The sequence below is a fragment of the Cherax quadricarinatus genome, chromosome 27 (genome assembly GCF_038502225.1).
Source record: "Cherax quadricarinatus isolate ZL_2023a chromosome 27, ASM3850222v1, whole genome shotgun sequence".
NCBI classification, from domain to species: domain Eukaryota; kingdom Metazoa; phylum Arthropoda; class Malacostraca; order Decapoda; family Parastacidae; genus Cherax; species Cherax quadricarinatus.
The window spans coordinates 26126463-26145782 of NC_091318.1; the positions used below are offsets into that span (position 1 = coordinate 26126463).

Genomic DNA, 19320 nt, shown 5'->3' on the forward strand with positions numbered 1-19320 from the left:
CACAATATACAATATACAATAATTGAAAAAATGCAATTCTTTCTCATTTCTTTCCACAGTCATTCTGTGTAATAAGTTACCATAAGTTACCACCATGTCTTGTTTGACAGCCATCAAATCATTCCAGAGATATACTTTTAGTTAACATTAACAGATGTACTTAGTTCCACTGCCAAAGGATTAATGATTAGGCAGTTTTATCTTTGCTGTGACCCAGACTATGAAGCAGAATTATATATTTTGTAGCACCTCTATTTGAGAACTATTTTTCTATGAACCAAGTATTGTTTTATATATGTAGGTACTCCAGCAACAAGTGTAACACCCTCTCCTGCTCCATCAATTAAGGGTGAGGTTGAGGAGAAAGATGATGATAAGAAAGATGATAAGTTGGAAGAAAAAGATAAAACAGAAGAAAAGGAGAGTGAAAAGTTGGAGGGAACAGATAAGGATGAAAAGAAAGAGGAACAGACTTCTGATGTAGAAAAGGTAAGTTTTGATGCTTAGTCTCACTCTTGATGTGAACAACCCCCTATGCTGCTATTCTCTATATACATGTCTCATGCACTGCAATACAAAGAGGACTATAATTTTTTTTTTTTTTTATTATTATCACACTGGCCGATTCCCACCAAGGCAGGGTGGCCTGAAAAAGAAAAACTTTCACCATCATTCACTCCATCACTGTCTTGCCAGAAGGGTGCTTTACACTACAGTTTTTAAACTGCAACATTAACACCCCTCCTTCAGAGTGCAGGCACTGTACTTCCCATCTCCAGGACTCAAGTCCGGCCTGCCGGTTTCCCTGAACCCCTTCATAAATGTTTCTTTGCTCACACTCCAACAGCGCGTCAAGTATTAAAAACCATTTGTCTCCATTCACTCCTATCAAACACGCTCATGCATGCCTGCTGGAAGTCCAAGCCCCTCGCACACAAAACCTCCTTTACCCCCTCTCTCCAACCTTTCCTAGGCCGACCCCTACCCCGCCTTCCTTCCACTACAGACTGATACACTCTTGAAGTCATTCTGTTTCGCTCCATTCTCTCTACATGTCCGAACCACCTCAACAACCCTTCCTCAGCCCTCTGGACAACAGTTTTGGTAATCCCGCACCTCCTCCTAACTTCCAAACTACGAATTCTCTGCAATATATTCACACCACACATTGCCCTCAGACATGACATCTCCACTGCCTCCAGCCTTCTCCTCGCTGCAACATTCATCACCCATGCTTCACACCCATATAAGAGCGTTGGTAAAACTATACTCTCATACATTCCCCTCTTTGCCTCCAAGGACAAAGTTCTTTGTCTCCACAGACTCCTAAGTGCACCACTCACTCTTTTCCCCTCATCAATTCTATGATTCACCTCATCTTTCATAGACCCATCCGCTGACACGTCCACTCCCAAATATCTGAATACATTCACCTCCTCCATACTCTCTCCCTCCAATCTGATATTCAATCTTTCATCACCTAATCTTTTTGTTATCCTCATAACCTTACTCTTTCCTGTATTCACCTTTAATTTTCTTCTTTTGCACACCCTACCAAATTCATCCACCAATCTCTGCAACTTCTCTTCAGAATCTCCCAAGAGCACAGTGTCATCAGCAAAGAGCAGCTGTGACAACTCCCACTTTGTGTGTGATTCTTTATCTTTTAACTCCACGCCTCTTGCCAAGACCCTCGCATTTACTTCTCTTACAACCCCATCTATAAATATATTAAACAACCACGGTGACATCACACATCCTTGTCTAAGGCCTACTTTTAGTGGGAAATAATCTCCCTCTTTCCTACATACTCTAACTTGAGCCTCACTATCCTCGTAAAAACTCTTCACTGCTTTCAGTAACCTACCTCCTACACCATACACTTGCAACATCTGCCACATTGCCCCCCTATCCACCCTGTCATACGCCTTTTCCAAATCCATAAATGCCACAAAGACCTCTTTAGCCTTATCTAAATACTGTTCACTTATATGTTTCACTGTAAACACCTGGTCCACACACCCCCTACCTTTCCTAAAGCCTCCTTGTTCATCTGCTATCCTATTCTCCGTCTTACTCTTAATTCTTTCAATAATAACTCTACCATACACTTTACCAGGTATACTCAGCAGACTTATCCCCCTATAATTTTTGCACTCTCTTTTATCCCCTTTGCTTTTATACAAAGGAACTATGCATGCTCTCTGCCAATCCCTAGGTACCTTACCCTCTTCCATACCCTCTTGCAGTCATCAAGAGATAAGGTGGGGGATGTAGGTGTGTAGCTTTACTTGTAAATAATTAAACCTTTTGTTATACATTCATGTAATTCACCTATTACAATTCTTTACAGAAAGAGGAAGAAAATGAAGTGCCTGAAAAGAAGGAAGAAGAGGCAGAAGAAAAGAAAGATACAGAAGAAACAGAAGAGGTTGACAAGCCAGATGAGGAAAAGAAAGAGGAAGGCGAGAAGATGGAAGTAGACAATAAAGATGAAGAAAAGAAAGAAGAGAAGACAGAAGAAGTAACAGTAGATGGGGAAGAAACTAAAGAAGTTAAGGCTGTTGAAGAGAAGTCTGATGATGATGTGGTCAGTAATATTGCCTTCTGTCTCTATTCTGTATTTCTTAAAAGTAGGGAGGAGGGAAAAGTAGTTTGACCATAAACTGTCCAAACAGATCTACGTTCACATGCGTAGTGCTCCAAAAGTAGATCTACGTTTTTTAACATATTTTCAAATATAACAAAAAAAAAAAAAAAATTGTAGATCAAAGATTTTTTTCATGTTTACAAATTTTTTTTTTTTTTTTTTTTTTTTTTAAACAAGTCGGTCGTCTCCCACCGAGGCAGGGTGACCCAAAAAAAGAAAGAAAATCCCCAAAAAGAAAATACTTTCATCATCATTCAACACTTTCACCACACTCACACATTATCACTGCTTTTGCAGAGGTGCCCAGAATACAACAGTTTAGAAGCATATACGTATAAAGATACACAACAAATGTAAAAAAAAAAAGAAAAGCTCTACGTTTTTTTACATACTTTCAAATGTTGAAAAAACGTAGATCTACGTTTGGACAGTTTAAGGGTTAAGAAAGGAGAAATTGGGGGGGAGGAGAGTTCCTCGGTCTAATCAGTCTACAGGTACTCACCTATGTGTTAAAGGGTCAAGTCCCAGCTCCTGGCCCCACCTATGCACTTGCTGTATGTATTACCACTGCTCTACCAACACAGAAATCCAATGTAAAATTTTATATTCAGTACAGATATTTAAAATCCTTCCTACCTGTTTAATTTTAAATTTATTCATTAACTAATATTAGGCCTTTCTAATAATAAAATCTTTGCAGGTTACAGGAAAAACTGAAAAGGAAGAAAAGAAAGATGGAGACAAGGAATCTGGAAAAGATGATGACAAAGAGAAAGATGATGATAAAGAAAAGGATGGTGACAAGGATGAAGATAAGAAAGATGGGACTAAAAAGAAGGAAATTGAGCCTATCTCTAAGAGAAAGTTTATGTTCAACATTGCTGATGGTGGCTTTACAGAACTACATACCTTGTGGCAAAATGAAGAAAAAGCAGCCGTACCTGGCCGTGAATGTGAAATCTGGCACCGCAGGTAATGTAAGAATAAATTAATGGGAGGAATTTGATTATCTGTCATCTTAATCTACATGTTATGTTATGCTGGGGACCCATAGCCTTGGGTGAAAATAAGGGGTCTTAAGGCTGTTGATAATGTATGATTTTGCTGGATACAGATTGATTTAAGATTATATTATTTACACATTGATAAGTTTGTCAGTAAAACCTTATTAATGGACCTATCATTAATGGATTTCAGCAATTTGATAAAAAAAAAGTTTGCAAACTAACATTGGAAGTATCTGACAAATTGGAAAAAGTTTGTAATTCTGGATTTTGTCCATTAGCATGTTTTTTAATTATGAAGACTTGAATATTTTTTTAAATTTGTTAATTTTTACTGTATGTATTCATATTTTGTGTATGTTCCTTCTGTGCATTTAGAAAGAGCTGACATTTATTTGATTGTCTTGTTGAAGCATCACTTATACACAGCTTTCCTAATATGACTCCTATACCTGGCTTTGTCTCTGTAGATGCCCTCCTTTCTCATTACATCTTCCAATGCTCCAAATTTAAAAACACTTGTGATGAGTGATGAAGGACCTGCCTAGTATGGGCCAGTGGGCCTCCTTCAGTGTTGCTGCTTTATGTTCTTGTTCTTTACTTGATCTTTATCTCCTCTCTACCTTTTCTATTCTGTTTCGCTCCATTCTCTCTACATGTCCGAACCACCTCAACAACCCTTCCTCAGCCCTCTTTTTGGTAATCCCGCCTTTCCCTACGAATTCTCTGCTTCACACCACACATTGCCCTCAGACATGACATCTCCACTGCCTCCAGCCTTCTCCTCGCTGCAACATTCATCACCCACGCTTCACACCCCGCTGAGATTTGGTCCTACCCTCATGGGCCATTAGCTCTCCTTCAGTGCTTTTCTCTTCTCTTTCTCTTAGAAGGCCTCAACTGTTCTGCTACTACTATTATATTCTCTTAAGTCCCCACCCTTTACCACCTTTATTTTTATTACCACTATTACTTTCTTATTGCCACCTTCACCACTGTTGCATTACTTTTTCTTCTACTGCTATCACCACCACCACTTCCATCACTACTATTACTACCACTCTAATACTGTTATTCCCTTCTCTCGTTACACTGCTCCTGTCCCTCCCCCCTTGTATATATTCTGGCTCCCTTTCCTTTGCACCTCTGTGTAACTAATTAATCGTCCAAGTCAGACCAAAACGTTATCATAAGTGTGTCTCCTATATGTACATTATTTGTGTATTGTATTTTGTGTCCAGTAGTGTTTCCAAAGCCAACCAACCATGGAAAATAAATTTTATACTTCATAAACAACGGACATTCGGCAATAATGTTCACTCCTCCATGTTACTCTGTTTATTAGAGGGTTCATTGCATTTATAATTTACACATTTCATCTAGCTTCTCAGAGGCTGTGTTTTTCTGGAATCCTTTGCTTTCCAAATGAGATTGTTTCCTAAATAATTAAAAAATTTACAAAAAAAAAAAAAAAATTCTTCTTTCAGACATGATTATTGGCTGCTCGCAGGCATTGTAACTCATGGGTATGGGCGCTGGCAAGATATTCAAAATGATATTCGGTTTGCCATCATCAATGAACCATTCAAGATGGATGTAGGCAAAGGAAACTTCTTAGAAATCAAGAACAAATTTCTGGCAAGAAGATTTAAGGTAAACTTATGATTTCTTTAAGGATAGTATGTACATTTATCCTCTATGTTTAAAAAAAAAATGTAAATTTATTGGATTTTCCAATCACTAATTTATTAATGTCTCAGTTACATATTTGTTTTGGCAGGATTAGCTTTTTGTTATGTGAGTTCACTTGTCTAAAAGCTGCTGCGGTGTCATTGTTTAGATTAGTTTATACACAAATAACTCAAACATAGTGACTGTAAATGGTCCAAGTTGGAAACGTCGTTGAAAGATCCTCTCTCCTACATGCGGGTTGTGTATTGTTCCAGTCACAACACTGTGTCTTTTTGTTCTTTTTCATGGTTTATACCATTTTACCACTTATCCTATAAGAATGTCATTTTTAACCCTACTCTCTTGCTATTAAGTATTTCATCTCTGGCAAGATTACCAGTAATGAACAAAAAATCAATATAACATGGCTCAAACAATTGAAAGTTAACCCACAAATTTGAAATAACTCTTAGATGATGATTCTCTCTATCCTGGCCATTATTGAGTTGCTAGTGAGGTAAAAAGAGAGGGAAGGTGGGTCAGAAGTCTGGTCAGGGCATAAGGAGATGATTCAGTCAAAGTTAGGTTAAGTTACATGTGTTCTGATAATCAGAGTCACTGATACTTTTATACTGGGTGAGGCAAGCAGCTACAGAATCAAAACTTAGGCTAAAATTAATTATCTAGGGTCTAGTTCAGCAAGAGGATTTCTATGGAGACTCAAGTGGGCTAATAATTATTTGAAGAGGGCAGGTTTTTGGTATAACTTTTGTACTTAATTTGACAAAAAAGGGGTTGTTAGTGTTAGCAAGGTGAGTATTTATTTACTCTAAAGTCTGCTGATAAATGGGTAACAATGTAGAAATAATGTACTGTTTGGAAGATAAAGATAGGTAAGCATATAGTATATGGCTAGAACCAAGTGTATAAAAGTGGATTTTTGGAAGTAAACCAGCAGTATCCATACTTATTTTCAATGTATTTAACAAAAGTATCTAATACAGTGGAACCTCAGTTTTCGTGACTAATTCGTTCCAGAAAGTCTAACGAATACCAAATTTTACGAAAACTGAAGCAATATTTTCCGTAAGAAATCATGTAAATCCAATTAATCCGTTACAGATACCCAAAAATATTAATAAATAATACATTTTATAGAGAATAACTGTAGTTTTACACACAGAAAACAATGAGAAATAAACATAAATGACTAATGAAATGGATAAATGAACATTTAACATCACTTTTACCTTTATTGAAGACTCTTGTTGGCGTATGGAAGACGGCGAGGAGGGGAGAGGGAGAAGGAGAGATTATTTTTTTGTAACGGATATCCCCCTCCATTGTCACGTGAGGGTATCAAAATGTGGATTGGGTAATAACACTCGTGTAGGATGTAAGTACGTATATTGGACGGAATATATGGGAAGCACCAAGCCTGACCTGCGTCTCTCCTGTCTATCCTTCAACTGACTCTCAGTGCCTAGAGGGTGAGCGGTATACAAATCGTGCTAGGTCAGCTGTAACAGAGATTAACGGTCAGTGATTCATGCAGGAGCAGAGGATCAGTAACAGTCGGTGTATGAGTCATTACTACTGACACTAGTAACTGGTTACTGGTAACTGATACTACTGAGAGCTCGGCGACACTAACGTATGGCGTCCCGACATACAGCTAATACAAACTAGAGGCGACAGGCATACGGCTAGGGGCTGATTCTGTACAATGTCAAAGTACACAACAATTGAACATTATAACGTATATCAGGAGAAAATCGAAATGGAAGCTAACGTAACTTACTGTAATGCATTACAAGGTATGATATATTGCAACTCATAGAATGAGACTCAATATTGGGATTATACAGTAAGTGATAAAAAAAAAGTTGATCGATTGATCTGTATTCGTGTGATCTGTGGATTCTGAAGAAGGAATACATACAAAGAAAGAAGTGTTTAATAGAAAGGTGCACTTGGTGCACTCAAATCTAGACTGTTAAAGCTCAGAATTCAGAGAGAACGTGAGCACAAAAAAAAAAAAAATTAGAATATTAATAAGTTGATATTGTAGCAGACAATAGAAATACATTGTAAACTGTGTTATTCATCTATACATTTTATTTACATTTAACCCCAACTCTGCTAGGGTGAGATTTACATATGCAGAATGGGTATCATCTCTGGGAGGATCAAACTCTGTTGCACTGGTGAACTCATGCTGTGGTTGAGGCAGATCTGAATTGGTAATTACAAATGATATTTGCAGGTTTCTCAATACTTGTTGTGTATGTAGGGAATAACAACATTCAGGTCAATCATTTGACTGAGTATTAGAGGTAGAGGGAACAGTCAGGAGGATTGTCAGTCTGTCACATGAGTCTGGGTTGGAACATCATTATCATCACATACTAACTTCATATGATCTAAATGCGATTCTTTATACTGACCAGTACTAATTTCTCTAATTTATACTTTTTTTTTTTTTCAACAAGTCGGCCATCTCCCACCGAGGCAGGGTGATCCAAAAAGAAAGAAAATCCCCAAAAAGAAAATACTTTCATCATCATTCAACACTTTCACCTCACTCACACATAATCACTGTTTTTGCAGAGGTGCCCAGAATACAACAGTTTAGAAGTATATACGTATAAAAATACACAATATATCCCTCCATTCTGGGCACCTCTGCAAAAACAATGATTATGTGTGAATGAGGTGAAAGTGTTGAATGATGATGAAAGTATTTTCTTTTTGGGGATTTTCTTTCTCTCCAAACTTCCACTATCTCAAACCCCTCCTTTAGAGTGCAAGCATTGTACTTCCCATTTCCAGGACTCAAGTCCAGTTATATAAAATAACCAGGTTCCCTGAATCCCTTCACTAAATATTACCCTGCTCACATTCCAACAGCTCGTCAGGTCCCAAATACCATTCATCTCCATTCACTCCTATCTAACACGCTCACGCACACTTGCTGGAAGTCCAAACCCACCCACAACACCTACTTTACCCCCCTCCCTCCAACCTTTTCGAGGATGACCCCTACCCCGCCTTCCTTCCTCTACAGATTTATACACTCTTCATTCATTCTACTTTGATCCATTCTCTCTAAATGACCAAAGCACCTCAACAAACCCTCTTCAGCCCTCTGACTAATACTTTTATTAACTCCACACCTTCTCCTAATTTCCACACTCCAAATTTTCTGCATAATATTTACACCACACATTGCCCCTAGACAGGACATCACTGCCTCAACCGCCTCCTCGCTGCAGCATTTACAACCCATGCTTCACACCCATATTAGAGTGTTGGTATTACTATGCTTTCATACATTTCCTTCTTTGCCTCCATAGATAACATTTTTTGCCTCCACATATACCTCATTGCCATTAACCCTTTGAGGGTTTTGGTCGTACTAGTACGTCTTACGCGTAGGGGTTTTTGATGTACTAGTACGCATAAATTCTAGCGGCCTCAAATCTAGTGGGAGAAAGCTGGTAGGCCTTCATATGAAAGAATGGGTCTATGTGGTCAGTGTGCACAGTCTAAAAAAAATCCTGCAGCACACAGTGCATAATGAGAAAAAAAAAACTTTGACCATTTTTTTGGAATAAATCAGCGACTTTGCAGTGTATTTTCGTATGGTATTTACTGTTGTATTCTAGTTTTCTTGGTCTCATTTTATAGAATGGAAAACATATTACAGAAATTGAGATGATTTTGACTGGCTTTACAATGAAAAGTGCCTTGAAATTGAGCTCAAAGTAGCAGAAATGTTCGATTTTTACCAAACTTCAAAAGTAAACAAATCGTGCCAAGCGTGCAATACACGTCAACTGGTGAGTCTAATATTCTTTCACAAGTGCACCAATAATATTTATACCATTTTTTACACTAATGCAGTAGTCTGCATAACAGTAAATCTTATATTTTTTGTGAGAATAAAAATTCAAAGTGGAAAGCAAAAGAATATAAGAGGGGCCTTGAGACGTGACTAATGACTAGAGGAAATGTCATTTTAGTGCCAGGAATGTCTTTCTTGTTTATTCTGGACCCTATTCGGAAATTGGCATCTTTTGAAATTTGTGTGAAATTGGCAAAATTGCTAAATTCTGACCACTGTACTGGTTAGTTGAATTTCATAAATGGGTGGTTTCTTGCACCCATTCGATAGAAAAAATGGAGTTCTAGCGAAATATTCATGTTTTTTGTCAACTAGTACAGTGAAATTGGCCAAAAATGGGGCTCAAAGTGGGCAAAATCGCCGATGCGTAAACATCGCCGAGACCGCTAACTTTGCGAGAGCATAATTCCGTAAGTTTTCTATCAAATTTCAAACTTTTGGTGTCTTTATGATCGGGAAAAGATTCTCTATCTTTTCATAAGAGAAAATAATTTTTTTTTTTTTTAAATTTGGCTGACCCTGAGAACGAGTTTCGGAGAGGGCCTGTCGACCCTCAAAGGGTTAATATGTTCAACTACTTGATAAGGACCAACAAACTTTTGATCAAGCTTAGCCATTGCAGATGTTTTGTTAAAGTTAGTCAGTATAACTCTTGAACCTACTTTGATTTTGGTCGGCTTTTCTCGAGTATTAATTATTTATTTTTTTATTATCACACTGGCCGATTCCCACCAAGGCAGGGTGGCCCGATTTATGAAGATGATTTATGAAGTGTTTCACGGATTCTTCTAAAAACACTTTGAGCTAAGCTGGTACGAGTTCCTATGAAATCATCAGGCTTATAATTTTGTTTTGGGCTAGAATATAACAACTCGTAAGGCAAACGCTTATCTACACTGTACAATGCATAATGTGGAGTGTCACCTATAGAAATATTGTAAGCAGAATTTATGGCATACTGAACATTAGGTATAACTTCATCCCAGGTTTCATTGTTAGGATTGATAGTGGCTCTCAAAACATCAAGTATGTTCTTATTGGTTCATTCTGCTAACCCATTGCTGGCAGGATGGTAAGGAACATTGGTAGACTTAGAAATCTTGTACAAGGTACACAATTTTTCAAGAATCTCATCACAGAATTCACCTCCATTATCTGTTATTAGGGACTCAGGAGTGGTATGCCTGTGGATAATGCGTTCTTTAAACGCTTTAGCTACTGTCTCAGTAGCCTGATCTGCAATAGGAACTAACTCACAATATTTGGTGAAATGATCTACCATAACACACAGATGTTTGTTGCCCTGGAGGCAACATTGGAAATTAGTTAACAGATCTAGCGCAACTCTTTTCCATGGTTCGCAAGTAGTTGGATACACCTGAATTGGATTAGGCCCATTAACATTACCTTTATGTTGCATGCAGACATTACATTTCTTAACATACTCAGAAATATCAGTTGCCATACGAGGCCAAAAGTATTTCAATCTGGCTTGTTGTACTGAACGATCCATACCAGGGTGCACAGCACCTGGTACATCGTGAACTAGCTGTAAGGCTACATTCACTAGGGACTGTGGAATTACTAACTGGTATACCTGTCTGCTAGGAGTACCCAGCTCGGCTGTTTGATACAGTAATTCTTGGTTCATGACAAAGTCACTTACGGGTGCTGGTGGCTTCACAGTCAGGATAAGATCTTCCTGGAGCAGGAATCGAATCACACCAGACCACATGGGATCTGTTCTTTGAGCATTCTTTATTCCCTCGGCAGTAAATGGAGGGTCTGCAGTTAATATACTAACATGTCGCGATAAAGCATCTGCGACTACATTTGACTTGCCAGGTAAGTGTTCAAAGGTAGGATTGAACTCTTGGATAGTCAAGGTCCATCTGGCTAACCTTCCAGTAGGTTGTTTGTTCTGGCATAAAGGTATCAGTGGAGCATGGTCTGTCAAGACATGAACAGGGTACTGATAAATTATGTCTCGGAAGTGCTTTAGAGACCATACGATTGCTGAAACTTCTTGCTCAGTTACTGTATAATTACGTTCAGTCTTCGTAAGGACTCTGCTAGCAAATGCAGCTGCGTTGTACTTGCCATCAGTCTTCTGAGCTAGTACGGCACCTATTGAACTAGCATCATTTGTCAGATAGAAAGGCTTAGAAAAATCTGGAAATTTCAAAATTGGAGCAGATGTTAGCTTTTCTTTTAGAGTTTGGAATGCTCTTTCTTGACGAAAGGTCCAAACGAAAGGAGCATCTTTCTTAAGCAACTCAGAGGAGCAGCTATGGAAGAAAAATTGGCAATGAAAGATCTATAAAAACCTGCTAAGCCCACAAAGGATCTTACGGCATCAGCAGTTTTGGGAGATGGAAAATTTAATACTGCAGTTACTTTACTCTGGTCAGTCGTAACCCCTCTAGGAGTGACTTCGTGACCAAGAAACTTGATTTCTGATCTGAAAAATTGACAATTAGACAGTTTGATTTTTAAATTGGCTTCTTCAAGCTTACCAAGTACTACATCAAGTCTTTTCAAGTGCGTATGCACATCTTCAGACATGATGATTACGTCATCTAAGACACCATAAGTGCATTACCTATGAGGCCTCTAAAGATATTAGTCATTAGCCTCGAGAATGTGATAGGGGAAAATCGTAACCCGAAGGCCATACGGAGGAAGTGATAATGACCTGTAGGAGTGGAGAATGCGGTTAGCTCTTGGCTGTCCTCATGAAGAGGGACTTACCAAAAAAACCCTTGTAATAAGTCCAGGGTCGAAAAGACTTTATCTCTGATGTTACGTAAAAGATCACCAAGTACAGGAAGTGGGAAGCGATCTGGAATAGTTTTCGCATTTAACTTCCTAAAGTCAATCACTGGGCGCCAAGTACCGTCCTTCTTAGGTACTAGAATCAAGGGTGCATTCCAAGGTGAATTGCTTGGTGCAATAATTCCATCATCAAGCATCTGATTGATCAATTCTTTTGCGACAGCAACTTGTGAATGAGACATTCTGTACACAGGTATATAGATAGGTCTGGTACCAGGTTCAAGTGGGATACAATGGGACAATAAGTTCGTTATACCCATCTTCTCACCTGGTAAGGCAATGGCTTTAAGACGTTTGTTCAACAAAGTCAGCAAATGCTTGACCTCGTCTGGGAAGTCAGTGGGAGCTAAGTCTTTCTTCTCTACTGATGGAATGGATTGATCCAGTGAAGTGGATGAAGTCTCCCCGGTAGAAATAGCACTGACCCACTGGTCAGGTGACAACTCATCCTCTACCTGAACAGGGTAAGGATAGTGAACAAGGTCAACAAGATTGGTATTTGCTCTGAGGCAAACACTGTGACCAGAAGTGCTTGCAAGGATGAAATGGATCTTACTATCTCTTACAACATGTAAGGATGGCTCAACAAATACTCTTTACTTTGCAGGAATCACTGTTGACTAGGACATTATCACCATCTGGAACACTAGGAACAACAACAGACACTCTAGTGAGGGCACTAGCTGCGACAGAAACGTCTTTCTGCAGATGACTTGTGACATCAACAAGAGATGGCATTATTAGTTGCAAGTAATCGTTTTCCGACAAGGCGTCCCCTGTGGAGAAGCTACTACTTGAACTAGCAAACATTGCAGGGATAGGCTCAGCACTCAAGGTAGTAAGAGCGTCCTCGGACACTTGAGGCAACTAGACACTCTCTTGCAAGCCTGAAGTTGTAGGTGGAACACAGACAGTGACAGGATCACCAATGCCTGACACCTTGGGTACGCTACTGGAAAATGCACTGGCTTGTAAGGACTTAATTTGAACGTCGTACCCTGCGGCAGTATGGCAGATCTCGGATTCAAGCTGGTAACCCGAAAATGGTATGATCAAGTCATCAGTTTAGGCATGCCATCGGTAAGTCTCTCGTGGAAGCAAATCCCAGTAGAAGATCACAAGGGAAAGTAATCTGGTCGACAACAAGGAAGGGAAGTCCGACCTCGGACACGCAGGTGAGAACCAGCTATTCCACTAAGGGAGGACACGAGGCGGTTCTACGAGAAGGATATGTCGTAACTGCTTACCCTCAAACAAACTAAGCCTGATAATATTGACTTGCGCACCAGAGTCCATGAACACATTTTGCTAAGAGTTCTTTCTTGAATTCTATCGTGTTTCTAGCTTTCTTTATCAAAAGGCTGGCACTCGGAACTTTCTTTGGCCCCGTGGTGGCTTATTTAGCAGTCACACTCAATAAACAAGCACAAAAAACAATGGATTATTATGAAATATTTCAGATGAATGTGCTACCGGGGTAATGCTCATTCAACGAGAAACAAAGCCAAAGTGAGTCAGAACTCAAGGGATGCTTCATGAGGGTGCAGGCAGGCGGATGTGTTTGGTACAAAGGACCATTGTCAACTCAACGAAAACTCGGCTGATGTACGAAAACTGGGACAAAATTTCAACGAAAAAGTCGTCAAAAACTGAATCCTACGAAAACCAGGGCATATGAAAACCGAGGTTCCACTATATTAGTTTGTCTAGAACAAAGCCTAAGATTTTACAATAATTTTTTGCTGTTACTTAGATTAACACTTATCTAACTGAAATGCACTTTTTCCAGCTTCTCGAGCAAGCACTTGTGATTGAGGAACAACTAAGACGAGCTGCATTCCTCAACCTACAGCAGGACCCCCATCACCCAGCATGTACCCTAAATGCTCGCTTTGCTGAGGTGGAATGTTTGGCTGAGTCACACCAACACCTCAGCAAAGAGTCCCTTGCTGGCAACAAACCTGCCAATGCTGTGCTCAATAAGGTGAGATGACAAATCTTGATCTACACTCAGATGGTGGTTTTTTCCTCTCCAAGCTGATCATTTCTCATCTTCCTCTTTTTTCTTTTTCCTTCTTGCTTCCTTTGTCAGCTCCATCCCTCCTTCCCTTCACCCCTCTCTCCCTCCCTACACATGCATTTTAGACTATTTCACACGTTCAGTATCATTTAAAATATTTCATGTTGTATTTTATGTGATTTACTTCATTTGTACTGAAATGACCACAAATGGTAAGAATTTAAAAAAAAAATACCAAGTTCAGGATTCTGGGATGTACTATCCATGTATTCTTCAGCAATGTATAACTTAAGAATTCTTGAAATTCACTCTTCCATGAGGTTACTGAAATACTACACTCGCCTATATGTAGCTGCAGCGGTTGTCTTAGTTCTCGGGCATGCCTCTTGACTTTCTGCTCGGCAGATTCATTCATTCTTTCTGACCACCCTGAGACTGAAGAAATACTTCCTGACATCACTGTGACTCGTTAGTTTCTTTTTAGCTTCTAACTGTGCTCCTGAGTACCAGTTATCTGCCTCTCAAACAGTTTGTCCATGTCTGCCCTATCAATTCTTTGGAGTATTTTGTATGTTATTGTGTCTTCCCTGGTTCTGTTCACTAGGATCATTAGATTCAGTTCCTTTAGCCTTTTTGCAAAGCTCATACCCCTTAGTTCTAAAATTAGTCTTGTTGCATACTTCTGCACTTTCTCCAGTTTCTTAACATACTGTCTCAGGTGTGGGTTCCATACTGATTCTGCATACTCCAAGATGGGCCTGACATGTGTTGTATAGAGTCCCAAAAAGTTTTTTTGAGTTTCCTGAAGGCCACTCTTAGATTTACCAAGCAAGCATTGGCTGCAGAGGTTATTCAGTTGATGTGAGCCTTTGGGGAAATGCTAGGCATTATGCTCACCCCTAGGTCTTTATCGTTGAGTGAGGTCTGCAACCTCTGTTCCCTGAGACTATATACACTGGCTGGTCTTCTGTTCCCTGATCTTCATGATCTTGCATTGGCTGGGGGTTGAATTCAAGCAACCACTTATCTGACCAGTCTTGTAGTTTGTACGGATCTATTTGCAACCTTTCTCTGTCCTTGTATGTTTTTATTCTTGTTGGTGTCACATCACCAAAAAAGGATATATCCAACTCAATCCTGTCTGGAATATTCACATAAAAAACAGTACTGGCCCTACTACCAATCCTTCCAGCAACCCCCTTGTTACACATCCCCATTCTAGTATCTCTTCCTGGACAATCATTCTTTGCCTCCTCCTAGGTACTCATTGACCCACCGGAGTATATTTCCTATTATTCGTGCCTGCACCTTAAGTTTCTGCTCCAGTCTCATGTAAGGTACTGTATCAAATACCATCTCACAGTCTGAGAAAATGCAATCTACCCAGTCCCCTGTCTCACTTCTGTTACTTTGTCAGAGAATTCCAACAGATTGATAAGCCAAAATTTACTCTCTGAACCCATGTTTGTCACTTTTTATGAAATCACTTGTCTCCAAGTGCTTTACTACTCTCCTTACAGGACAGGGTATATTGTAAATTAAAATGATGCTTTATTGATAATAATCAGTTTAAATGAATTATGAAATATTAGGCAGTCATATCATTGCTTTTTAACATTAATTCTCATATCTAATAGATGACAGCTGCTTCATATAAATAATTACATATTAAATATTTGGAAAATGTTTCAGGTATTTCTTCAAAAATCTACAGCACTTGGTCATCTAAAATGCCAAAGATCCTGCTAAAGAGGTTATCCCTTTACGAAGGGAAAGTTTTCAGAGGGGTACAAGTACTAAGGATATTGACAAATTAAATAGTGTTTCTAAGATCTTATTGCTAATCTATATACAATTAACTACTATCCAGGTGCTGAATCAACTTGAGGAGCTGTTATCAGATATGAAGTCTGATGTGACGCGACTACCAGCATCTCTAGCCCGTATTCCACCAGTGGCGCAGCGCCTGCAAATGTCAGAGCGCTCCATCTTATCTCGCCTAGCCTCTGGAGCTGGTAATTTGGACAAGACCACTCAAGGGGCAGGTGAGGGGTCAAATGCTGCTAGACTAGACACTTTCTCTCTTAATTATCAATCTTGGTGTGGTTTGTTTCTTTATGGTTCATAAATTGTGATTTTCTTAATTTTGAATGGTAGACATAGGTTTTAGAGTATATGGTACTGTTTACTCAGGATGTTTACCTGCCTTTTTCTGGGTTATGCACCTTGCTTCCAATAGTGCAAGTCTGTTACGTGCAAGCTCATACCAGTCCAGGCAAATTTTTTCATATAAAGACTGTAGTCCCTTGCTAAATTAATAGAGCAGATTTTGAAAGTACATTAGTGTCTATATTTTTTAATTAACTGCAGCTCTTGCTTATTCTCTGGCTAGGAGCAAATTCATACATTTTAATTAGTAAATCATTAAAATTTGGGTGCACCGTACAAAGAATTAATGCTTGGGGCAGCCCCACCATTAAAATAACCTGGATTTGTGGAGATACTGTAATAGCTTACTCTTCTCTTCTGTTTAGTAATAGTCTCTCTTCTAGTTTATTTTAAATACATACTCTTATTTATTCTTTTTGGTAATAGTTTATGAATATCTCTTCCAGTCTTTTTTAAATACATACTATTATTCATTTGAAACACTTCATATCTATTATTTATTAAATCCTTCTAATTCTTCATTTAAAACATACTTCCACTTTATTTGAAAAAAAAAACTCCCACTTTTATTTATTTAAAACACTATGCAGCCTACGTGCTTTCTAATTCGTGTCTTCACGATCTTTATTCGTTTCATAACTGTAATTTATAGCGTCTCTGATTTTTAGATTTTTATTGCATGTTTTTCAAGATCTCCAAGTCGTCTTAATCGATTCTGGCATGTTTGCCTACAAACTTCTTGATCTTTTAAAGCTGTGATTGTTTCTTTTACTGTATCTTCTTTTCTTCATTAAGCTCATCAAAGGTGTCTTCTCAGTTATGCAGAGTAGGTTGTTAGTTTGTCTACAATTTGTGATCATTTGCAAAATATTAATTTATGAATCTTTATTTTTCTCTATTAACATATTTACTTAGCCTTCAGTTTTTACCATCACCTGCCCCTTTATGTATGTATGTATAATAGTTGTGCAATAGATTAAGTAGAATTTTGGTTAACCCTTTCAAAACTATTTGCCGAATTTTGCAAGTATATGTCAAAGAAGAAAAAATTGCAATGTGGAACTCTACTGCTTGGTGCCTGTTAATGCCCTTCTTACTTTTTTCTACTTCCCATTGCCATGCATGGCTTTGAAATTGCCCCAAAGTGGTGGAAGAGCGATCTTGTTTTTGTTTTTAGTAATAAAATTAAAATTTTAAAGTTTGTTAATTTTATGTATAAATTTAGATTTTAGTATTTTAATGTCAATATTTAATTAGAAAATATATTATTGTTTTAATTTTGATGTAAGTACAGTAAATGCAAATAGTTGCTCAAGTTGCTTTTTTTAGTTTATATTGACCAAAATTTTGTTAGTAAATTTATTACGTAGTATTGTAATTGTCACAATATCCATTTAAAATATTTTAGTGTACATATGTTGTGTATATTTACAGTATTACTTTAATTTTGCTGATGGGAAAGGGGAATCCAACTCATGACTCTAGGTATGTAAACATAGAGTAAGACATTTAAGGTTTGGGTTATGTGCCTAAAAATCTGCCCTTTCTGTAAAGTAGGTTTGCAGAGTGAACATATGTTCCAGACATCTCCCAGCTTGTCAGTCACGTGCATATTTATTAGGCCATTGTATGGGTGGCTGGTTGACTGTGGTGCTGTTGAAAGAATGAACTTGAGAGGGATGCTACAAAAATGCAAGATCACCAAATAGAACGAAAGGAATGTGGGAAAGATCTGGGTGTAATAATGTCTGCTTATCTTTCAAAGAACACACTAAGACAAATATCACAGAAGCTGGGAAAGTGATGGGGTGGATAAGGAGAGCTTTTAAAATAAGGGAAATTTCTCATATTGTTGGATATTGTCTAATTTTGATGATACCAATATTGGTGGATATTAGCTAATTTTGATGCTATCAGTATCATCCTGAAATTGAGTATTGGAGTCTATATCTGCAAAATTTCTGGTATTGTCCCATACCTATATTGCATCACTGTGTAATTAGGATTCAGGGATGCTGGGCCCCAGACCAGGATGCGAGAGTAGGATAACTCAAAACAGGTCACAGGTAAATCACACGTAAAAGCAGCAACTTCATCGCACCATATACAGGTAACGTCATTTTTTTTACTAATTTTTATCAAATTATATTCAGTTTTGCATGCTCTGCAATCCTGTTAAAAGAAATTGAAAAAAAAAATCCATGGCAGGGCTGTTGAAGCTACATCCCACTGAGCAGTAACAATATGTCTGTGGAAGCAGATTTTGATTTGGTATATAGGTACATAATACAGGGTTTTGAAAGAGAAATCCAACCCATGGAGAATACGTATATTATTGTAACTTTCTTTGTTTCAGTGATCATTAGCAAAAGAAAGGTAGTATTCACATTACAGATTTATTTTTATTAATGTGTATTCAAATTAATACAGAGGGAGGTGAAAGTGTATAAACTAAGGGAGGAGGAAGTTCGGGCGAGATATAAGCGACTATTGGCAGAAAGGTGGGCTAGTGCAAAGATGAGTAGTGGGAGGGTTGAAGAGGGTTGGAATAGTTTTAAAAATGCAGTATTAGAATGTGGGGCGGAAGTTTGTGGTTATAGGAGGGTGGGGGCAGGAGGAAAGAGGAGTGATTGGTGGAATGATGAAGTAAAGGGTGTGATAAAAGAGAAAAAGGTAGCTTATGAGAGGTTTTTACAAAGCAGAAGTGTTATAAGAAGAGCAGAGTATATGGAGAGTAAAAGAAAGGTGAAGAGAGTGGTGAGAGAGTGCAAAAGGAGAGCAGATGATAGAGTGGGAGAGGCACTGTCAAGAAATTTTAATGAAAATAAGAAAAATTTTTGGAGTGAGTTAAACAAGTTAAGAAAGCCTAGGGAAAGTATGGATTTGTCAGTTAAAAACAGAGTAGGGGAGTTAGTAGATGGGGAGAGGGAGGTATTAGGTAGATGGCGAGAATATTTTGAGGAACTTTTAAATGTTGAGGAAGAAAGGGAGGCGGTAATTTCATGCACTGGCCAGGGAGGTATACCATCTTTTAGGAGTGAAGAAGAGCAGAATGTAAGTGTGG

The 19320-nt window shown here is 38.4% G+C and overlaps 1 protein-coding gene across 14 annotated transcripts in view; it reads left to right on the top strand.

The window, feature by feature from the left end:
- Mi-2 (chromodomain-helicase-DNA-binding protein Mi-2 homolog) overlaps positions 1–19320 on the top strand; it is a 108962-nt gene that overhangs the window by 78257 nt on the left and 11385 nt on the right. For 12 of the 14 annotated variants that reach the window (XR_011392490.1, XM_053779938.2, XM_053779939.2 and 9 more), the window contains 6 exons: positions 302–489; positions 2354–2590; positions 3351–3622; positions 5142–5307; positions 13857–14051; positions 15958–16132. Coding sequence is in view for 12 of the 14 variants with exons in the window: in XM_053779938.2 (XP_053635913.1) it covers positions 302–489; positions 2354–2590; positions 3351–3622; positions 5142–5307; positions 13857–14051; positions 15958–16132 (1233 nt within the window). In the remaining 2 variants the exon portion in view is untranslated. The remainder of the gene's footprint in view (positions 1–301; positions 490–2353; positions 2591–3350; positions 3623–5141; positions 5308–13856; positions 14052–15957; positions 16133–19320) is intronic. The other 2 variants (XR_011392491.1, XM_053779945.2) reach the window with 1 other exon arrangement.